Raw genomic sequence first — 21,735 nt, 5'->3', positions numbered from 1 at the left:
GTGCATATATCTACAGTCATTGTGTGATAGGTGTATGTGGTATGTGTGTTCAGTACTGGTCTTGTGATGGAATTAGTATGAAATATTATCAAATTGATATTGTAGACAGTCTAAGCAAATTAGCTTCATTTAGAGACCGGGTCACAATAGTTATGCTTTTCAGTGTGTAGTTGATACTGTGATTAGTGAGAGCAAAATATCTCAGTGCTCTCGTGAGCTTGTATGAAGCTACCAGAGGCTATAAACACTATCAGATAATGTATTCATATTAGCCTGGGACGGGTCAGTTGAATAATGATGCTGTTTGTGGGATAGATAGATTATCAAGTATCACTATCTGTAATGAACAGGGCATGAGTGGTGATCTCCAGGTATATTAATCGCTATTTGGTAGTCCATCTCGAGCCTATGAGTGGTCACTACCATTATCACACTTTTTTAGATAAACAGTACTTTGCATAATTCGACTTACGTTTGTTTTCTCATGTATACGAGTGCTCCTTGAACCCAGTACCAGCAACAGTGAGAACACGCCTATGTGCCAGCAGTATTCCTGAGTGGAAGGACAGCATGGGATTTTCAGCGGCTTGGAGGTAGCAGTTTCCAGTACATTATGAAGCCAGCATAGAGCCAGATGAACCCAGGATTTTCTACTAGTGAGATGGCGGTCACGGACAACTAAATCCATATGGGTATCGCCAGATGATGGCAAGTTACTCACCAAAACGATAAGTAAATTCCGATGATATCTTAGCATGAAAATCCGTCAAAGGTCGCATTAATATGATAACTTTGTAGGTAAATTCAACAGCGTGCAGCATGCATTTTGATTTCATGTCTAGTGTGCAGATAACAAGATACGCGAGTCTCAAGTTTCTTTGTCAGTTTTTGTTTACTCGTTTTCAGGGTTATTATTGGTTATTCACTAAATTTATCTCTGGGAATTTGCATGAAGTAGTGTTTAATGCCCTATGTATTATTATGTGTGTTTAGTGAAGCATTCGTAGATGGGGCGGATTTAAATGATTTGGCTGACTTTCATGTTGTTGTTTGAGTCATCAGTCCATAGACTGGTTTGATGCAGCCCTCCATGCCACCCTATCCTGTGCTAACCTTTTCATTTCTACGTAACTATTGCATCCTACATCTGCTTGTCATATTCATATCTTGGTCTACCCCTACTGTTCTTACCCCCTACACTTCCTTCAAAAACCAACTGAACAAGTCCTGGGTGTCTTAAGATGTGTCCTATCATTCTATCTCTTCTTCTCGTCAAATTTAGCCATATCGATCTCCTCTCACCAATTCGATTCAGTATCTCTTCATTCGTGATTCGATCTATCCATCTCACCTTCAGCATTCTTCTGTAACACCACATTTCAAAAGCTTCTATTCTCTTTCTTTCTGAGCCAGTTATCGTCCATGTTTCACTTCCATACAATGCTATGCTCCACACGAAAGTCTTCAAAAACATCTTTCTAATTCCGATATCAATGTTTGAAGTGAGCAAATTTCTTTTCTTAAGAAAGCTCTTCCTTGCTTGTGCTAGTCTGCATTTTATGTCCTCCTTACTTCTGCCATCGTTAGTTATTTTACTACCCAAGTAACAATATTCATCTACTTCCTTTAAGACTTCATTTCCTAATCTAATATTTCCTGCATCACCTGCCTTCGTTCGACTGCACTCCATTACTTTTGTTTTGGACTTATTTATTTTCATCTTGTACTCCTTACCCAAGACTTCATCCATACCATTCAGCAACTTCTCGAGATCTTCTGCAGTCTCAGATAAAATAACAATATCATCGGCAAATCTCAAGGTTTTGATTTCCTCTCCTTGGACTGTGATTCCCTTTCCAAATTTCTCTTTGATTTCCTTTACTGCCTGTTCTATGTAAACATTGAAAAGGAGAGGGGACAAACTGCAGCCTTGCCTCACTCCTTTCTGGATTGCTGCTTCTTTTTCAAAGCCCTCGATTCTTATCACTGCAGACTGATTTTTATACAGATTGTAGATAATTCTTCGTTCTCGGTATCTGATCCCTATCATCTTCAGAATCATAAATAGCTTGGTCCAATCAACATTATCGAATGCCTTCTCTAGATCTCCAAATGGCATGTACGTGGGCTTGTCCTTCTTGATTCGATCCTCTAAGATCAGACGTAAAGTCAGGATAGCTTCACGTGTTCCTACATTTCTTCTGAAGCCAATCTTCTCCCAACTCAGCTTCAACTTGTTTTTCCATTCTTCTGTAAATAATACGTGTTAAAATTTTGCAGGCATGAGATACTAAACTAATGGTGCGGTAGTTTTCACACCTGTCAGCACCGGCTTTCTTGGGAATAGGTATAACAACATTCTGCTGAAAATCGGATGGGACTTCTCCTGTCTCGTACATCTTGCAGAATAAATGAAATAACCTTGCCATGCTGGTTTCTCCTAAGGCAGTCAGTAATTCAGAGGGAATGTCATCAATTCCAGGTGCCTTGTTCCTATTGAGGTCACTCACAGCTCTGTCAAACTCTGACCTCAAAATTGGGTCTCCCTTTTCATCAGCATCAACAGCCTCTTCATGTTCCAGAACCAAATTATCTACATCTTTACCTTGATACAACTGTTGGATATGCTCCTGCCATCTTTCTGCTTTGTCTTCTTTCCCTACGAGTGGTTTTCCATCTGAGCTCTTAATATTCATACACCTAGATTTCCTTTCTCCAAAGGTTTCCTTGATTTTCCTGTATGCAGCATCTACCTTTCCCAGGACCATACAGCCTTTGACATCCTTGCATTTCTCCTTCAGCCATTCTTCCTTAGCTGCCTTGCACTTTCTATCCACTTCATTCTTTAATCGCCTGTATTCTTTTCTGCCCTCTTCATTTCTAGCATTCTTGTATTTTCGTCGTTCATCAATCAGGTCTAGTATCTCCTGAGTTATCCACTGATTCTTAGTTGATCTTTTCTTCCTTCCTAACATTTCTTCAGCAGCCCTACTGACTTCATTTTTCATGACTCTCCACTCTTCCTGTATAGTGTTTCCTTCAGCCTTTTCATTTAGTCCTTGTGCAACATGTTCCTTGAAACAATCCCTCACATTCTTTTCTTTCAACTTGTCTAGATCCCATCTTTTTGCATTCTTTCCTTTCTTCAATTTCTTCAACTTCGGATGGCATTTCATGACCAACAAGTTGTGGTCAGAGTCCACGTCTGCTCCTGGGAAAGTTTTGCAATCCAACACCTGGTTTCTGAATCTCTGCCTAATCATAATGAAGTCTATTTGATACCTTCCAGTGTCTCCAGGTCTCGTCCACGTATACAGCCGTCGTTTGTGGTGTTTGAACCAAGTATTGGCAAGGACTAAATTATGATCAGTGCAGAATTCAACCAGACGACTTCCTCTTTCGTTCCTTCGTCCCAATCCAAATTCTCCTACTGTACTACCTTCTCTTCCTTGGCCTACCACTGCATTCCAGTCTCCCATCACAATTAGATTCTCATCACCTTTTACATATTGTATTAAATCTTCTATCTCCTCATATATTCTTTCGATTTCTTCATCATCCGCTGAACTAGTAGGCATATAGACCTGCACTATTGTGGCGGGCATTGGTTTGGTGTCTATCTTGACGACAATAATTCTTTCACTATGCTGGTCGTAGTAGCTTACCCGCTGCCCTATTTTCTTATTCATTATTAAACCAACTCCTGCATTTCTTCTGTTTGATTTTGTGTTGATAATTCGGTAGTCGCCTGACCAAAAATCTTTTTCTTCCTGCCAACGTACTTCACTTATACCAACTACATCTAACTTTAGCCTATCCGTCTCCCTTTTCAGATTCTCTAACCTACCACAACGATTCAAACTTCTAACATTCCACGCTCCGACTCGCAGAATGTCAGTATCCATCTTCCTGATGATCGCCCCCTCTCGTGTAGTCCCCACCCGGAGATCCGAATGGGGGACTAGTTTACCTCCGGAATATTTTACCCGGGAGGAAGCCATCATCAGTACATCATTCATACAGAGAGAGCTGCATGTCCTCGGGAGTTAGTTACGGCTGTAGTTTCCCGTTGCTTTCAGCCGTGTAGCAGTATCAACACAGCTAAGCCATGTTGAGTGTTATTACAAGGCCGTATCAGTCAATCATCGAGACTGCCACCCTTGCAACTACCGAAAGGCTGCTACCGCCCTTTCGATGAACCATTCGTTAGTCTGGTCTCTCAACAGATACCCATCCGATATGGTTGCACCTGCGGCTCGGCTATCTGCATCATTGGGACACGCAAGCCTCCCCATCGCGGCAAGGTCAGATGGTTCGCAGAGGAGGCTGACTTTCATAATATTTCCATTTAAAACAGCTGGTAGAATCTTCCTAAGTTCCGATTATTAATTGTGCAATGAAACGGTAGCCAGTTGCTTCACAAATTAAATTTTGCATGGTTATAGACATCCTCCTTTAGTTTAAGGATGCTGCTAAGTGAAGAAAGAAAGTGTTGACTCAATGTATAAACTATTTATCTAGAAAGATATGCAAGTGTGTGAAGTATTATACTTTAATTCCCTGTCGTTAAGAATCAAAATACATTCTAGAAGCATTGGAATAGTGTGGATATTAAGTACATGTTCATGAAATTAAGGGCAATAGAGAGAATATGTGGAAAGATATGCAGGATATGAGAACAATGAGAATGCGCCTATGTGCCAGCGGTATTCCTGAGTGGAAGGACAGCGTGGGATTTTCAGCGGCTTGGAGGTAGCAGTTTCCAGTATATCATCAAGCCAGCATGGAGCTAGATGAACCCAGGAAGAAAGTGAGTAATATGTAATTAACGTCCATTGAGGATAATGTGCCCGGAAAAATATGCTATAGATATGAATTAATAATAATTAGACTGCTCATTCTGGATGCAATATCTTGGCCAGGGCGTGTTAACCTAGGCGAGTGAAATATGGCCTCAAAGTGGGGGGTGAGAAGTAGGTGAGACTCCTGACCCTTCGTGGTGTTTGTTGCCTTTTTGCTGGCCTTGTTTCCAAGTATGTGATGCTCTTGACTTGCAAAGATTTTTGCCCACTTAAACACACAGTGCTTAAAATATTCACTTGCATAGTAACCTGTCATTACCACTGGAAGGCTCTGTGTTTAATGAGCCGGTAGTTGATGCATTTCCTCCACCTAGGGTATTAAAATACATTCGTATTTAGGGAATTTCAGCTAGTACCTTGAGTCAGAATGGTGTGGTTTGATGCCCGACTGGTACTGAAGTTCTTGGGTCGATACCAGATGGCCTTTATGGGTCACAGACTCCGCAGGGCACTGAATGTATTTTATGTGTTATTCACAGGGGAAATGCTCCACCATATTATGTATCTTATTGTTTGTGTCATGTGTATCTTTTGGTGATTCATTTCTGGAGTTACAGGCTCACCAGCGTTGTAATGTCCACATTGTGAATATTAGTAATAAATTTGTCAACCTGGAGAGACATATGTGCTCGTGATCCGAGATGCCGAAGTCAAACACATGCATTCTTTGTTCAGTAAGAGATCAACTCCATCTGCTCTATGGGGAACTATAAAATCAGTAGGTATTGCTAAGAAAAATTCACAACTTACTTCCTCATTCATACCTGCAGAATTACAACATGATTATTTCTCAATAATTTTACCAGTGAACAATTCTCACAGAATATCTGAAATTATTCATAGTTACATGAACACAAATGAACCTCAACATGATCTCTTTCACTTTTTGTACAACTGAGTGAGTTGGCCATGCGGTTAGGAGCGTGCAGATGTGAGCTTGCATCCAGGAGATAGGGGGTTCGAATCCCACTGTTGGCAGCCCTGAAGATGGGGCTGTACCTTAATTAAGGCCACGGCCGCTTCCTTCCCATTCCTAGGCCTTTCCTATCCCACCGCCACCATAAGACCTAAAGCAAAAAAAAAAAAAAAAAAAAAAAAACTTTCGTACATTTATCCAGAGGATGTAGTCAAAGTATTTAAGAGCATGAATACCAGGGCTGTTGGACCAGATGGTATCTCACATTCCCTCCTAACAAACTGTTTGGATATAATCATGCCGGTCATAGCTCGCCTGTATAATTTCTGTTTACAATCAGGAGTCTTTCCAGCTCTATGAAAAATGGCCAATATCCGACCTGTTTCTAAAGTTCCTTCTCTCCAAAAATTTGATGATTTCAGACCAATCAGTAATTTGTCAATATTAGTTGAAGGATTAGAAGGGATTGTTTACCAACAACTCCCTTTGTATTTAAATACTCATTCTATTCTTAACACGTTTCAGTCTGGTTTTCGAATAGGCCATAGCACTACAATGGCACTTCTCAAAGTCACCAGTTATATCAAGTTTGCAATGGACAGAAAGGAACTAACACTTCTGGTACTATTCAATTTAGGCAAGGCATTTTATAGAGTTCATCATAACCTCCTTCTGACTAAATTACATACAATGGGCATATCTCTGTCAGCTCTCTCTTGGTTTGAAGTGTGTAGTATTTGACAAACAAAATTTCTCTAAGCTGGTCAGGTCAGGAATATCCTGCCACCGTATGTGACAGTAGACAGTACAACCTGCGACTGTCTAGCCGAGGGTCAGGCAGTCATTACCAAACTTGACAACCAGAAGGAGGGCCAACGGCTACAGGCGGAGGAGTTCCCCTTTTGGAGGCCAGATGAAGCCTTTGTGCAGGAAATGGCACATAAATTCATAAGAAGTTGGCAGTCAATAGCTACGAAGGCGGAAGAAGAAACCTTGTAAACACCTCAACGGCGGAGTAGGCAGAGGAGCTCCGAATCACAAAGTGCTGCCTTGCAGATAGGGAGTGGACCCCAAAGGCTAAGGGAAGATACCCTGACAGAAAAGGGCTGGCATGACAGCTAAGAGGGCAGCCCCCTCATCATGCTAGCTTCCGTAGGGCTAATAACCTACGTGGAGCGAAATTAACTATTCAGAGAAACATGAGAGTAGCTGGACGGATAACAAGGGAACAACCTGGCGCAAAATGAAGAAACTTTAGTAAATGGCTGAAATATCCCGATGCCTAACGGCACAAAGGGAGATAAGAAGAAGAAAAATTCTCTAAATGGTCTAGTGTACATTCTGGCATCCCTCAGGGTTCCGTGTTGGGTCCACTTTTGTTTTCACTCTGTATAAATGATCTGCCTGGAGTTGTACGCCACACGAGGCATCATATGTATGCCGATGATTTACAGATCTATTACCATTTTCCTGTGAATCGTGTTGACAAAAGTCTTAGTAAAATAAATCTAGGTACAGAAAGACTACATCAATATACACTAAGTCATAATTTACTATTAAATGAAAACAAAACCGTAGCTATTTTTCTAGGATATCGAAGAAATTTATCAAATCTTTTCAACAGGGACATTCCTCCAGTAATTGTAAACAGTTCTGTAGTCAAGTATCAGGAATGTGTTAAGAATTTAGGTATTCTAATGTATAACACACTGTCCTGGACCTTCCATGCCAAGCATTTGGTGAAGTAAGTGTCTGGTACATTGCATCAGTTTGAACGAAACTTGCCATATCTTCCTTTTTCGGTAAAAAGAATGTTGATCCAAACTATGGTACTTCCTATTTTAGATTACGGCACTGTAATTTACAGCGATATCTCAGAGAAATATAATACCAAACTCCAGGGTATTCAGAATGCCTGTGTACAATTTCTCTTCAATATTCATAAAGACTGTCACGTAACATCTTACTGCAAAGCCGCAGAGTGGTTGAAACTCAGGGATAGACGATCATACTCAGCTGCTTGCTTACTGCTTAGAATTTTAAAATCTAACGCTCTCTCATATTTGACCAAGTCCTTTGTTCGGATGAGTCAAGTGCATGATCGGGACAATAGGTTTACAGCTAACACCCTTCAGGTTCCACAGCACCGTTATGATAAAGTGCAGTAAGTCGTTCATTGTCACTGCCTCTCAATTATACAATGATCTTAAACTATATGAAATACAGCAAAGTAGTGTCAGAACTCAGAAAATAATGTCTTAAATACCGCTACCTTTCCACTTATTATGCCAAGTAAGTGAATTTTCACCAAATGAATTAAATAGTACGAAATATCATAATCTCCTAGATACATTTAGTTTTATCAGTTTTATTCTTAATTCATCCTCGGCATTAAAATGCTTAAGTTTCTCTTATGTCTCCTTTTCCTTGTTAGTATAGTCTATGTTTATGAAATGGTAAAAGTATTATTGTAATCTCTTAGATGTTTAGTTTTTAATATTCTTATATCCTCAGTAGGAAAATGGTTGTAGTAAGGATGTAAAGGAGAGGGCATATATGTCTCTAGTAAGACCTCAATTAGAGTATGGTTCCAGTGTATGCGACCCTCACCAGGATTACCTGATTCAAGAACTGGAAAAAATCCAAAGAAAAGCAGCTTGATTTGTTCTGGGTGATTTCCGACAAAAGAGTAACGTTACGAAAATGTTGCAAAGTTTGGGCTGGGAAGAATTGGGAGAAAGAAGATGAGCTGCTCGACTAAGTGGTATGTTACATGTTATAATTCTCATGTTAGGTCCGTATTGAAATGTACGTAAATACAAAGTACGTTACAAGTAACATACTTTGTATTTAAGTGGTATGTTCCGAGCTGTCAGTGGAGAGATGGCGTGGAATGACATTAGTAGACGAATAAGTTTGAGTGGCGTCTTTAAAAGTAGGAAAGATCATAATATGAAGATAAAGTTGGAATTCAAGAGGAAGGGGAGTTAGGGATTGGAATAACTTACCAAGGGAGATGTTCAATAAATTTCCAATTTCTTTGAAATCGTTTAAGAAAAGGCTAGGAAAACAACAGATAGGGAATCTGCCATCTGGGCGAATGCCCTAAATGCAGATCAGTATTGATTGATTGATTGATTGATTGATTGATTGATTTTTATTACATTGTGTATCTATATTAATTGGTACATTTAAGTTAAAGTGGCAGTTAGTTACAGCCAAAGGGACCTCTGGTCCTACTTGTAATTAACTTTAAATAAATATATTTCTATTTCTATTTATGGTAATTTGTAATGAGATATTATAGGAACCATTAGTAATAGGCAACTGTGGGATTTCCATGATTAGGTACTTTGTTGATTTATGTAGAATGTACTTATTAAATACTCTCAAAAGTACAAAGAACCATTAGAAATACCAAATGTATTCGTGTAATTTATGTTTTCCTTTTATAGTAATAAGTGGATGGTATATTTGCCATACGTTCAAACAGGGTCATTGACCCTTGTAATGAAGTTTGAATATCCAAATTATATCATTATCAAAGTGAAAGGGAAAAGTCCCTAATATTTGGCAGTGAATCTGTAATATATGTGACTCTGATTGGTTTCGACTTGGGAATGTCCGAATGCAAATCAAGAATGAATAACGAACTCATAAAGACATTAGATGTCATTACCCGTGTGATAAGTTAAGTGTAGCATATCTCAAAAATTGCCATGCAGGCAACTTAATTGGCATTTCAATGTGTACATAATTTTTCATAGATGATCACTCAGTGAATAAAATTGTGTTTTGAACTAGGTAAAAATCCATTCTTATTCTTTATTTGATTAACATATTCCTTGTACTATAGTGCCCTACTTTCAAGATATTTATTTTACATGCCCACTTTATTTTAATTGGACAGAACCATGACCCATATGCTCTCAATCAAAGCCATTGCTCAGAACGAAAGTAAGGAGAATGGGACTTCAGTGCCCGTGTTTGATTCTCCAAGGTTCTTCATGTATAAGATCCCCATTCACGACATATTCTGAGGCATGATTTTTATACTTATTGTAGTACTCTGTCGATGCCCAGGACAGGTACAGTAGATAGAAACCTTTACTCTTTCGGGCATGGTCTCGGCGTTGAAGGTCAGAATGAAAGCGCCAGTATTGAGCCTCTTTAACCTCTTCATGTCGGTTTCACCCCGGCATGCTAAGTTTCTAATCCTGTCATCACAGAAGCCTTAACCAAGTCCCTGTGGAAGATAACTCCCTTGCAGTAGTTCAGGAGTTGGTGCTTCTTGACGCTGATTACTACCTTTCCGAACATTTTGGCCTTTAGTAACTATCTGGACTGTTCTGCCATTGATGTCTTAATGAGTATGGATCCGTCACGCAGCTTACGTATCTTGTCGACTTCACCAGCCACAATTTCTTCAATTGCAATGCTGATCAAAAAAGGACTTTTGTCTAGAAAACTCTTTCCATCAACCCTGGAGGCTACCAGGAATCGAGGTAGACATTCGTCACTTAAAATAATCTACAGTCACTGGAGTATATGTTTTCTTTTTCTTAGCAATCTTGGATGCTGTTTTTTTGAAGAGTGCCACCCTTTGAAGAGGAAAGTAAAGAAGGTTCCGTGTTTGGTCCCATGAGTAGCTGGGAAATATGAGGTCGACCTTCAGCAGAGCCCTAGCGTACCAAGGGTAAGGCTTTAAGTCCAGAGGGCGCCCAGTATTTGGACGGGTTCGCTAAGAACTACTCTCCCAGTAGCCATGTGTCACCTTGCCATGACCCAAAACTTGTGACTGGGGTGAGGATGAAACCTCCATACAAACTTATTCTACCTGAGGCAGAGAGGCTAGCTAGACAGTAAGGGAAATGAAATTTAAGAATTTTACAATAGAAAAGTAGAAATAGAAATTAAGAAAAAAGAGCACAGACACCTCTCAGGCAACTAGGGGGACACTCTGGTAGTCTGGCTCTACACCGAGACCAATCCAGTATGGGTAACCCTGAGCTGGCATAGACCTTGGGATCAACAAGAACACAAGCCCCCACACATATTTTTACTGTTTTTACTTGCAATTTTTCTTTTCTTTCTTACTCTTTCTTGATGTTGCATAAACCATGGAGATCTGGGAAAAAAAGGCATCGGGGTTCGGATCTGGACCAGAGTCCGCCATTTGAAGACCCCTGAGGTATTGTTTTGAGAATTAATGGGACTATGCAGAGAAAGCCTTGTCTTACAGGGAATGACACTAATCAAGAGCTGATGTTGCTGGTCTGAGTGGCTCAGATGGTTGAGGCACTGGCCTTCTGACCCCAACTTGACAGGTTCGATCCTGCCTCAGTCCAGGGGTATCTGAAGGAGCTCAAATACGTCAGTCTCATGTCAGTAGTTTTACTGGCATGCACAAATCTCCTGCGGGACTAAATTCTAGCACCTCGGCGTCTCTGGAAACTGTAAGTAGTTAGTGGGACATAGGATAGGATTTCAGCTTACTGGTGACCACGGCTAGACCGTAGCTGAACAGCTTTGCATTCTGACTGACCAACTGAACAGAGTAGGCCTCAGAGTACCAGTGGTTATAGCTTCACCATGGATTTATAGCTCTGCATTCGGGAGATGGAGACAAGCTCGTCCCCACCGTCGGCCGTCCTGAGAATAGTTTTCAGTAATTTTTCATTCTCCTGCAATAAGGTGAATGCTGAGACAGATCCTAATATAGCTCATGACCACCAACCCCCTCTTTCCATACATCACCTTCACCACTTCAAATCTCCTAGGTTTGAGAGAAGCCATAACCTTCTAAGAGGCCCACAATACCCCTTCAGGGTAAGGAATGAAAACATTTTGCAGTAGTAATTATAAAGTGTCCAGTTACTTACCGAAGTGTAGTTGGGAAAATGTCCACTACTACTCCCAGGATAGCTGTGCTGCTGATACCACAAAATCCCAGGTACAAGGCAATAAGTGCTAAGACAAAATCTGGTGATCGAGACCAGTACAGTGATATGCCACATATTCCAGCAATGAAGTATGCAAGAACTGAAACAAGAGGATGTTGAATCGATAATCACATCTGTCATTGGGAGAATAGGACAGTTACCCTTTCATGAAAATTTTAAACAAGGTACATTATAAATACAAATTCTGTAGTTAAGGTATGCTGTAAGAAATTAATAATTACATTCCAGAGATATTTAAAAAACTTTCAAAATCATATCAATTTGAATTGTGACAATACAGATCTGCAATGTTGGATACAAAATGGTCTTATATGTGGCATGTCATCCTAATCAGTATTGAGCCCTTTCATATTATGCAAGAAGGTCCAGACAATTGTTGGGGTCACACCCAAATAGTGAACAGGAAGTAAAGGACCAAATCATATAATTTGTACCATCCTTGATGAAAAAGTTTATTAATGAATTTAATGCATATTAAATAATGAAAAGAGGAATACAATCCATATCTTAAAGAGTAAAATCTATATATATAAAATAACTTGTCCTGACTGACTGACTGACTGACTGACTGACTGACTGACTGACTGACTGACTGACTGACTGACTGACTGACTGACTGACTGACTGACTGATTCATCATCGCCGAGCCAAAACTACTGGACATAAAGAAATGAAATTTTGGGGATACATTCATAACAAGATGTAGGTGCTTGCTAAGAGAGGATGTTTTGATATTCCGTTGCTAAGGGGGTGAAAAGGGGGATGAAATTTTAAAATGAGTGTATCTGTATCTCAAAACTTCAAAAGTTTACAGACGTGAAAATTGGTTTTTAGAATCATCTTTAAAAATAAGGAAGCACGTATTTTTTTGTTTTCAGAAAATCCCAATAGGAGGGGTGAAAAAGGGTGGAAAAGGGGTTTAATCAGGATACCGGTACTTATATCTCAGAAACTGAATATATTACAGACCTGGAAATTGATACTTTTGATCGCTTTTAAAAGTAAAGAAACACATATTTTTTCTTTGTTTTTGGAAAATCCAATACATGGGAGGGTGAAAAGGGGGTGAATTTTTAAAATGAGTGCATCTATATCTCAAAACTTTTAAAGTTTACAGATGTAAAAATTGGTATTTAGAATCATTAAAAATAAAGAAACATGTATTTTTTTGTTTTCGGAAAATCCCAATAGGAGGGGTAAAAAGGGGTGAAAAACAGGTTGAATGTCTTTAAAGAGAATACTTATATGTCAGAAACTGAAGATATTACAGACCTGAAAATTGGTGTTTGGGATCTCCTTCAAAAATAAAGAAACACATATTTTTTTGTTTTTGGAAAATCCAATTTAATGGGTGGTGAAAAGGGGGCGAATTTTTAAAATGAGTGTATCTATATCTCAAAACTTTTAAAGTTTATAGATGTAAAAATTGGTATTTAGAATCTCCTTTAAAAATTAAGAAACATGTATTTCTTGGTTTTCAGAAAATCCCAATAGGAAGGGTGGAAAGGGGTGAAAAAGAGGTTGAATGCCTTTAATGTGGCTGCTTATATTTCAGAACATGAAGATATTACAGACCTGAAAATTGGTGTTTGGGATCTCCTTTAAAAATAAAGAAACACATATTTTTTGTTTTTGGAAAATCCAATTAATGGGTGGTGAAAAGGGGGCGAATTTTTAAAATGAGTGTATCTATATCTCAAAACTTTTAAAGATCATAGATGTAAAATTGGTATTTAGAATCTCCTTTAAAAATAAAGAAACACATATTTTTTTGTTTTCAGAAAATCCCAATAGAAAGGTTGGAAAAGGGTGAAAAAGAGGTTGAATGCCTTTAATAAGGCTACTTATATTTCAGAACCTGAAGATATTACAGACCTGAAAATTTGTATTTGGGATCTACTTTAAAAATAAAGAAACAGGTACTTTTTCATTTTTGGAAAATCCAAATAATGGGGGGGTGAATTTTTAAAATGAGTGTGTCTACATCTAAAACTTTAAAAGTTTACAGATGTAAAAATTGGTATTTAGAATCTCTCTGAAAATTAAAGGAACACGTATTTTTTTGTTTTCCTTAAATCCCAATAGGAGGGGTGTAAAAGGGTGAATAATGGGTTGAATGCCTTTAATGAGGATACATATATCTCAGAAACTGAAGATATTACAGAACTGAAAATCTGTATATGGGATCTCGTTTAGAAATATAGAAACACTATTTTTTTGCCTTTGGAAAATCCAATTAATGGCGGTTAAACAGGAGTGACAAATTGGCGTGAATTTTTTGAAAGACTATATTTACAGAATGTTACAGACGTAAAAAGTGGGTATTTGGAATTTCCTGTAAATGTAAAGAAACAGGTGATTTGTTTTTGGAAACTCCCCTTAAGGGAAAATAAAAAGGGGTGAAATTTTAAAATGAGAATTTCTACAGTATATATTAAAAAACTTAACATGTTACAGAAGTGAAAAATGGGATTTTTTTTATCTCTATTAAAAATAAAGAAACGCGTATTTTTAGTTTTTGGAAATACCACTTGGGTGGAGTGGGAGTGGGGGGGGGGGGTAAAAGTGACTGAAAATGGTGTTGATTTCTTTTAATTAGGCTACTGATATCTCAAAAATGACGATGTTACAGATGTGAAATTTGATATTTGGAATCTGCTTTAAAAGTAAAGAAACACGTATTTTCGGAAAATCCAATGAAGGGGGGGGGGGGGAGTGAAAGAATTGAAAAATTAATTGACTTAATTGTATGAGAATACATACAGTACATCTAATAAAAATAAAGTTGTTACAGACTGAAAATTGGTATTTGGATTTCCTTTAAAAACAAAGAAAAACACTTTTTTTTGGGGGGGGGGGGGAACCATCTTGCGGGGCGGGAGTGAAAAGGAGTTGAATTCTTTTCACGAGGACACATAAATAAAAAACTGAAGAAGTTAGAGTTGTGATAATTGGTATTTAGAAGATCCTTTACTATTAAAGAAACAAGTAATTTTTTGCCGGAAAAATCACTTAGGGGGGGGGGGGAGTGTGAATGGAGTGAGAAAAAGTGAATTATTCTTAAGGGGATACTTATATCTCAAAACTGAAGGTAATAGACATGAACATTTGTGTTTGGAATCTCCTTTAAACATAAAGAAACACGCCTTCTTTTAATTTTTTGGGGGGTGGGGGGTAAATAAACTTAATGGCAGTGGGATGTAAAAGGAGGTGAGACCAATTGATTTTACTGTTCATAATGTACTTATAAGGAGCCTCCGTTGCTCAGGCGGCAGCACGCCGGCCTCGCACAGCTGGGTTCCGTGGTTCAAATCCCGGTCACTCCATGTGACATTCGTGCTGGACAAAATGGAGGCGGGACAGGTTTTTCTCCGGATACTCCGGTTTTCCCTGTCATCATTCATTCCAGCAACACTGTCCAATATTTCATTTCATTTGTCATCCATTAATCATGTTCACAGAGGAGTGCGACAGGTTTCGGCTGCCGGCACAATTCCTATTTTTGCCGCTATATGGGGGCTTTATTCATTCCATTCCTGACCTTGTCGAACGACTGGAAACAGGCTGTAGATTTTCGATGTACTTATTCTGATCATAAACCGATCATTTTTAATCTATCCTGGGTTCGTTTTCAAGAGCCATCTTTTCCTTCGGAGAACGTTCTTAGATTACAGTAGATTCTCCTGGCATATAAATAAAAATTTAAACACATTTGAAATAAACGATAGGAATGAGATTGACCATCAAATTGTTCACCTCTATAATAAGGTCAATAATGCACGGAAGTATGTCATTCGTATTGCCAGAAATCCTGCACACTTGCCTACGCGCAACAGTGGTGTTGGTCACATTGTCAACAATTACAATGGCAGCAGACGTAATTTACCGCCAAGTAGCGGTCTTGCATCTTGCTGTGGGGTCCAGAATATCTAATAATAATAATAGTAATATTAATGTTCTGGACCATCGTCAAATTGTGTGGACCGCACTGGAAACGGGTCCTGGCCTGGTAATGACTACGAATACAGTCCGGCCGCGGGTTCAGTACCGCCAAGGCACCCAAGACGACACCGCACCGGATCTTTTTCAGGATTTGATCCATACTAAAAGTGCTTATAGGAAAAGATGGCAAAGATTTAGGGACCCAACTGATCGTGTGGAATACCTGGACCTAGCCCGGGAAGTACGAAATCGATTGCTGGAAAAAAGTTTGAAAAATGTGAGGAAATTTGCCGTAATCTCTCAGAAAACGAGTCAGATCACAAATTTTGGTGGATTCTCTCAGAAAACAAGTCAGATCGCGAATTTTGGAGTATTATATATACAACGTTAAGCATTCAATTATAAATTTCAGTATAATACCGTAGCTCAGCACGGGTATCTTGCTAGTATCTAATATAGGAAGAGTTTTAAACCACATTGAATCATGGGAGCAGAAACAAAGAGTTAGGAAATGGCAGGAAGGTACATCATATTTTGGAAAGAATGTTTGACATCAATTGAGAAGTCGAATCAAAGATACATATTACTCTGACTAGGGAATGTATATTACTGGAAACCAAATTATGTTTTATATATTTAATGAGGTCATGATCCAGAACGACGACATTAAATGGTGTTATGAAACATGTAGGAGGAATATTTAGAAGACTTCATCTAACATCATCACGGAATATAAAGGAATATAAAATAAAAATTAAGGAAGTGCAAGTGCTCACTTTTTGTCAGTCTGTTTTTGAGGTTAATTAGTCCGATAAAAAAACTGTATGGGAGGCTGTGAAGCTTTGTTAAGATTATTATTACTAATGTGCATCATATATACTGAGCCCATCATCTTGGGAGTTAGAAAGGATGTGCCATTTTGAAGTCATCTGCCATGTGAAAAGTTAGCCGAGTTTAGTTATTGTCGACACGTGTGACCTTCACACATGCGGTAGCAGTCATGGCTGGGTGCATTATGAACCAAAAGTGTCTCCAATTACTATTAAACCCTTGTGGCATGGTTAAATTTCATATTTGGACATTATGATGAATGAATTTTTATAGTATTATGGCTAATTTAGTTTGGAAATATAAAGCCAAAATTTTGTAATACAGGCACACATGTCTTGTTAAAAGGAGCATGTAACAGTGTGAATAGTGTGATCAAAATGTCAAGTTTCAGGTGGTAGTTGGGCCAAAGCAAGGAAATAAAGGCTATAGTTTGAATTGCCCTAATTTTATGTACAATGTGATACTTTATATTTGAGTTACCTGTTGGAATTTTGGAAGATTCTACATTTTTTTGTGGACTTTGTGTCAATGTTTTGACAGGATGTAGAAGCTCAGCACACCAGGCATGACAGCATCCATCAGCATACACATTTGCTAGACAATGAAAGTGCAGATGTAGTAGTCTCCCTTCAGCATTCAGACTTAGCTGAGAACCTGATAGTTCGGTAATCTTCTTCTACTGCTCTTCTCACATCTGTGGGGTCGCGGGTGTGAACTGTGTCACACATATATGTGGATTTGGCCCTGTTTTACGACCGGATGCCCTTCCTGACGCCAACCCTATATAGAGGGATGTAATCACTATTGCGTATTTCTGTGGTGGTCTGTAGTGTAGTGTGTTGTCTGAATATGAAGAGGGGAGTGTTGGGACAAACACAAAAACCCAGTCCCTGAGCCAGAAGAATTAATCAAAGGCAATTAAAATCCCTAACCTGGCCGGGAATCGAACCCGGCACCCTCTGAACCGAAGGCCTCATCGCTGGCCATTCAGCCAAGAAGTCGGACCTGATAGTTCGGTAATGAGAGGAGTTATATCTGATCTTAATAATAAGATGAGTAGTGTCAAATACTAGATTGCTTTCATGTAAGAAACATTTATCTCATTCAGTTGTGAAGGTCTATCCAGTTATCATAAGTAACATAAATAACTTTGTAAAACATAACCATTAAACTCAGTGAGGCCAGCAAGTGGATGGTGAGATGTGGTAATGCAGTTTGTATCAGACGATTTTAGGCAGTTGAATGTTGTTGTGTTTACCGAGAATTTCATACAGGTGCAGGCGTGAGCCATTGCAAACTTGTCGTAAAACATGTGTACATTATAAGGTGTTGAGATGTCTTCTGTGTGTTTCCTCTTTCAGATACTTTGTCGCTACTAGTTATAAAAAATTATGGAAGGATGATGTATATTGGAACCATGCTGTCTATTGAAATGATGATGAGCATCTAAACATATACATGGCAGCTAGGTGAGCCATGGCCAGAGTCAAGATGAAGGTCTGTAAATCTTTGTTAACTATTCTGTAGACATGTGCTGTTTACCATTGTATTTCTGATGTGGATGGAGTCCTGCTTTTCTTTTATAATTTTACACAGGTGTATAATGGAAATAAGTAATCAGATAGTCTGTGAAAAGCATGTGGATAAATTTTAATTTTGGTTTAGTTAATATATATATATTTGTTTAGGGTTATGTCATTGGATTCTGATGCTAGGGTGGTGTGAGGTATTGTGTCAAAAAGAGGGAAGCCATGAGTATTGTGCTATTTTTGTTGCCACGATGAAGTGATATTATGCAGATTTGTATTAGTGGCTAGCTGTGGTGAAATGTCAATGTTTATTGAGGTAATTGTCCTGAAGAAGGAAATTGTATACCTGGCAGTGTCCTGAAGAAAGTAGTAGCATTTCAGGTTAGTGTCCTGAGGAATTAATATTTTTGTGAAGTATTGATGGACGTGACGTTTCCATGGTTTCGCATCGTCGACCGGATTGTCTTGTTATCGTGACGTTGTGATAGAAGTAGAGTTGTATTCCAGGTATTTGTCCTGAGGAACTTGTATTTGTAGACATATTGATGGATGTGATGTGTCTGTGATTTTGCATTGTCCACCGGATGACGAACAGTGATTATGAGGTCATGTTGTTCCCCTTGATACATCTGGTGATATTTGTCAAGTGAATTGAGATGTATGTCTCATTATATGGTACATATTTTGTGTGACTCAACAGTATGAGACTCTTCTGTGTAAGAATTTTGTCTGTAAATTGTTGGTTTCTATTTCTATTTGGTTACCAGAGAAAGATCTCAGGTATAGAAAAAAGGTCAATCGAGAGGAGAGCTGGTGGACTCAGGCCAGCTGTTAAGTAGATCATGTTGATTCTCTCATTTGTATTGGTTGGAAGAATTTAATTCTTATACTATTAGAAACGGATGATTACTTAGAAGCTTAAATACATTTGCTGTTCCACATTCAATCCGTTATGTAAAATAGGATTGGTGACAGTCACCTCGGAGGTACTCCGTGTTTTCGGGGGATGATGTATTTTAGTTAGCTTTTGCTGTTGTTGCCTTCATGGGTAGTGATGTAGTGAAAGGGCAGCGACCATTAATTGATAGGAGCTGTTGTGCTCAACGGCAGACATTATCACATCACAGGAGCAGGTTTCGACGATATGTTAGGTCATGTTTGGTATTGATGCCACTGAATGCTTTCCCCATGTAAACAGGGAACCACCAGTGGTTATCATGCGAGGTTGTACAGAATGGGTGTATGATAGAGCACTGGTCTGCGCATGGGAACCTAGGTTCGAGTCAAACATAGGCATTTCAGAGTGTTACATTTATTTTTATTGAGGGTTTTACTGTTATATTTGAGGTGTTAGCTTGGTGTTATCCACACTTTTAATTATGAATAGTATAAGAAATTTTTTTAATGTTTAAGCAATGTAAGGGAATAGTTAGGATGGTAAGAGATGTGTAGAAGCACATGTATTTCTTTCAGGAAGCTGCAGACGAGTGTGATGGTCATGCAAATGAACAATCATTGAAGTAACAAAACCAGACAGAGTAAAACATTTCCTTGATAAATAATCTTGATAAATAATTTTCATTTCCATGTTGATGTTAACTTACTTCTCCACCATAAAAAGATTTTCCACCAAATTGACACTTGTTATGTACTGAGCTAGTTTTATTATATTCGAGGACCAGTTTCAGCTCATCATGGAGTCATTTTGAGCTCAAATATTAAAATCAAGAGCCATTATACATTTACATAATTACAGATAAAAAGTTACAATAAAATGTCATATGTTATATAATATCAAACCATTGAGTGTTCTGGAAAATTATTTCTCGGTGTCCTATTATTTACATTTATAAAAGTGTCTCTGATTTAAAAACTCATATTGAAAGTAACTAATGTTACAAACAAAAAAGTTCTGCTGCAGCATGACTGAAATTCTTCTTTGTAGATCTTAAAAACTTCTTGAATGTGGATGTATTTAACTTTTCTGGGTTGTATTAAACTAATGTCAAAAGGGCCTCATTTACAAAGTTCTGTCTAATCTTAGCAACATAATGGTGTTTTGGAAGATGACTAGAAAAGGAACTGGAAGGCAAAAGACCTAGAGGCAGACCAAGGAAACAGTAGATCAGTCAAGTAAAGCAGGACCGGGAAGGAAGGGGACTGAAATGGCACCAAGTTGAGAAGAAAGAAATGTATCTGGATAGACAAAGATGGAGAGTGCCCTTGTACTGCGCCCGGGCAACTGGAGACAGTTAAAGGATAATGATGTTGACAGATGCACTTGAGCACTTATTTAATAGTTAATATTTCATTGTTTAACTTTGTTTTCTGGCATAATAATCCATTAGATTTTATTTTGGGTTCTTCAATCCAATAATCAGTTGATTTGACTTATCCTTTGGCCATCAGCCCTGGTAACTTAAATTCATCAATTGTGGTAGTCGATCCATAAGGACATCGTAGGTCAGTCTGATTTGATTAAGGGCTCAGGTGAGTACCAGTAATCATGTGTGATGTTGAAGGTAGTGAGTGGCCTTAAGAATTTAAGAGAAAGTCTGGAGTTTGAGTCTCGGTAGCTATACTTTCCAGAATTTTATGAAACAATACATGGTTGTCAGTGGAATTCAATAGACCTAATTTCAGGTTGTTATTTTTGTTGTTTTAGGATATCAGGATCATTCACAATGGTTTTTCCGTTTATTCAGCCCTTCAGGCAACAATATAAGAAAACATAGCCACACAATTCTGAAATACTGAACAAAATTTTTAATAGTGTGATCATCAATACTGATGATTTTAAGAGTTTAATTCATTGATTTTATTTTCAATAAATGATATTTTAACCTTCTTGAAGCCTTTAATTCAAAATATTTAGATTTTTAACTCTTTTCATTGTCATGTCAGCAAGAGACAAAGAACCAGAAGAAGAAGTGAACTTTAACAGCTCCATTATAACATCCGTATTGAACCCCACTGGTTTCGATGTCATTGGCATATAAATAAGATGTCATGAAAAAAATATGTGGAAGAATATTTCGTATTGAAGCAAGATGTATGTGGAAATTCGGCAAGCTGAATCATGTTCCAAGAGCTACATATGTAAAGAATTGGCAGATGTTGCATCATATACATCACTGGAACTTTACGCTCAGTAGAGAGGAAGACTTGAGAATGAGGTGAAACAGAGCTAAAGTGAAAAATTTGAACCGACGAATCATAGATCAGCGCGCAAATGAGTAATTGGAATGATAGCAGTATACCAAAATAATAACATTGTGAAGGAAGGTTGAAGTCCAGAGGAAAGAATTATAAAATGTAAATAAGGCACTTATAATCATATATAAAGTTAAAATATCATGGCTGCTTGTAAAGCTAAAAGATGTGATAACGAGAGACAGGAAGTATGATGTAATGTAAAGGGGAAGCTCTGATATGTTTACCAGGAAGTAGACATGAAGCGTATGATGCCAGGCGCTAATCAGGAGCTCACTCTGATGTCTTGATGTCTTGAATTGAACGGGTCGGTCGCTTTGTATGAACGTTATTTGGAAAACGTAGATTCAGTGCATTGAGCATTTCTGTAGGCAAAGGTAATGACTGTAATACTGGAGAAACAAACTTAATCTGCAGGGATTTTCCCATGGGGAAGATATTAATGGTTGATTTTACAAACTGATACGTAAATAGCTGTG

At 38.3% G+C, this 21,735-nt stretch overlaps 1 protein-coding gene across 4 annotated transcripts in view; it reads right to left on the bottom strand.

Moving 5' to 3' along the window:
* LOC136858376 (synaptic vesicle glycoprotein 2C) overlaps positions 1-21,735 on the bottom strand; it is a 277,164-nt gene that overhangs the window by 43,144 nt on the left and 212,285 nt on the right. For 3 of the 4 annotated variants that reach the window (XM_067137872.1, XM_067137876.1, XM_067137874.1), the window contains one exon: positions 11,661-11,820. In XM_067137872.1, coding sequence (XP_066993973.1) covers positions 11,661-11,820 — 160 coding nt within the window. Of the gene's footprint in view, positions 1-5,794; positions 5,930-11,660; positions 11,821-21,735 lie in introns of those variants that run through there. The other variant, XM_067137873.2, reaches the window with a different exon arrangement.

This window comes from Anabrus simplex, chromosome 1 (genome assembly GCF_040414725.1).
Source record: "Anabrus simplex isolate iqAnaSimp1 chromosome 1, ASM4041472v1, whole genome shotgun sequence".
Lineage (NCBI taxonomy): Eukaryota > Metazoa > Arthropoda > Insecta > Orthoptera > Tettigoniidae > Anabrus > Anabrus simplex.
This window is presented reverse-complemented; position numbering and strand designations above follow the sequence as displayed.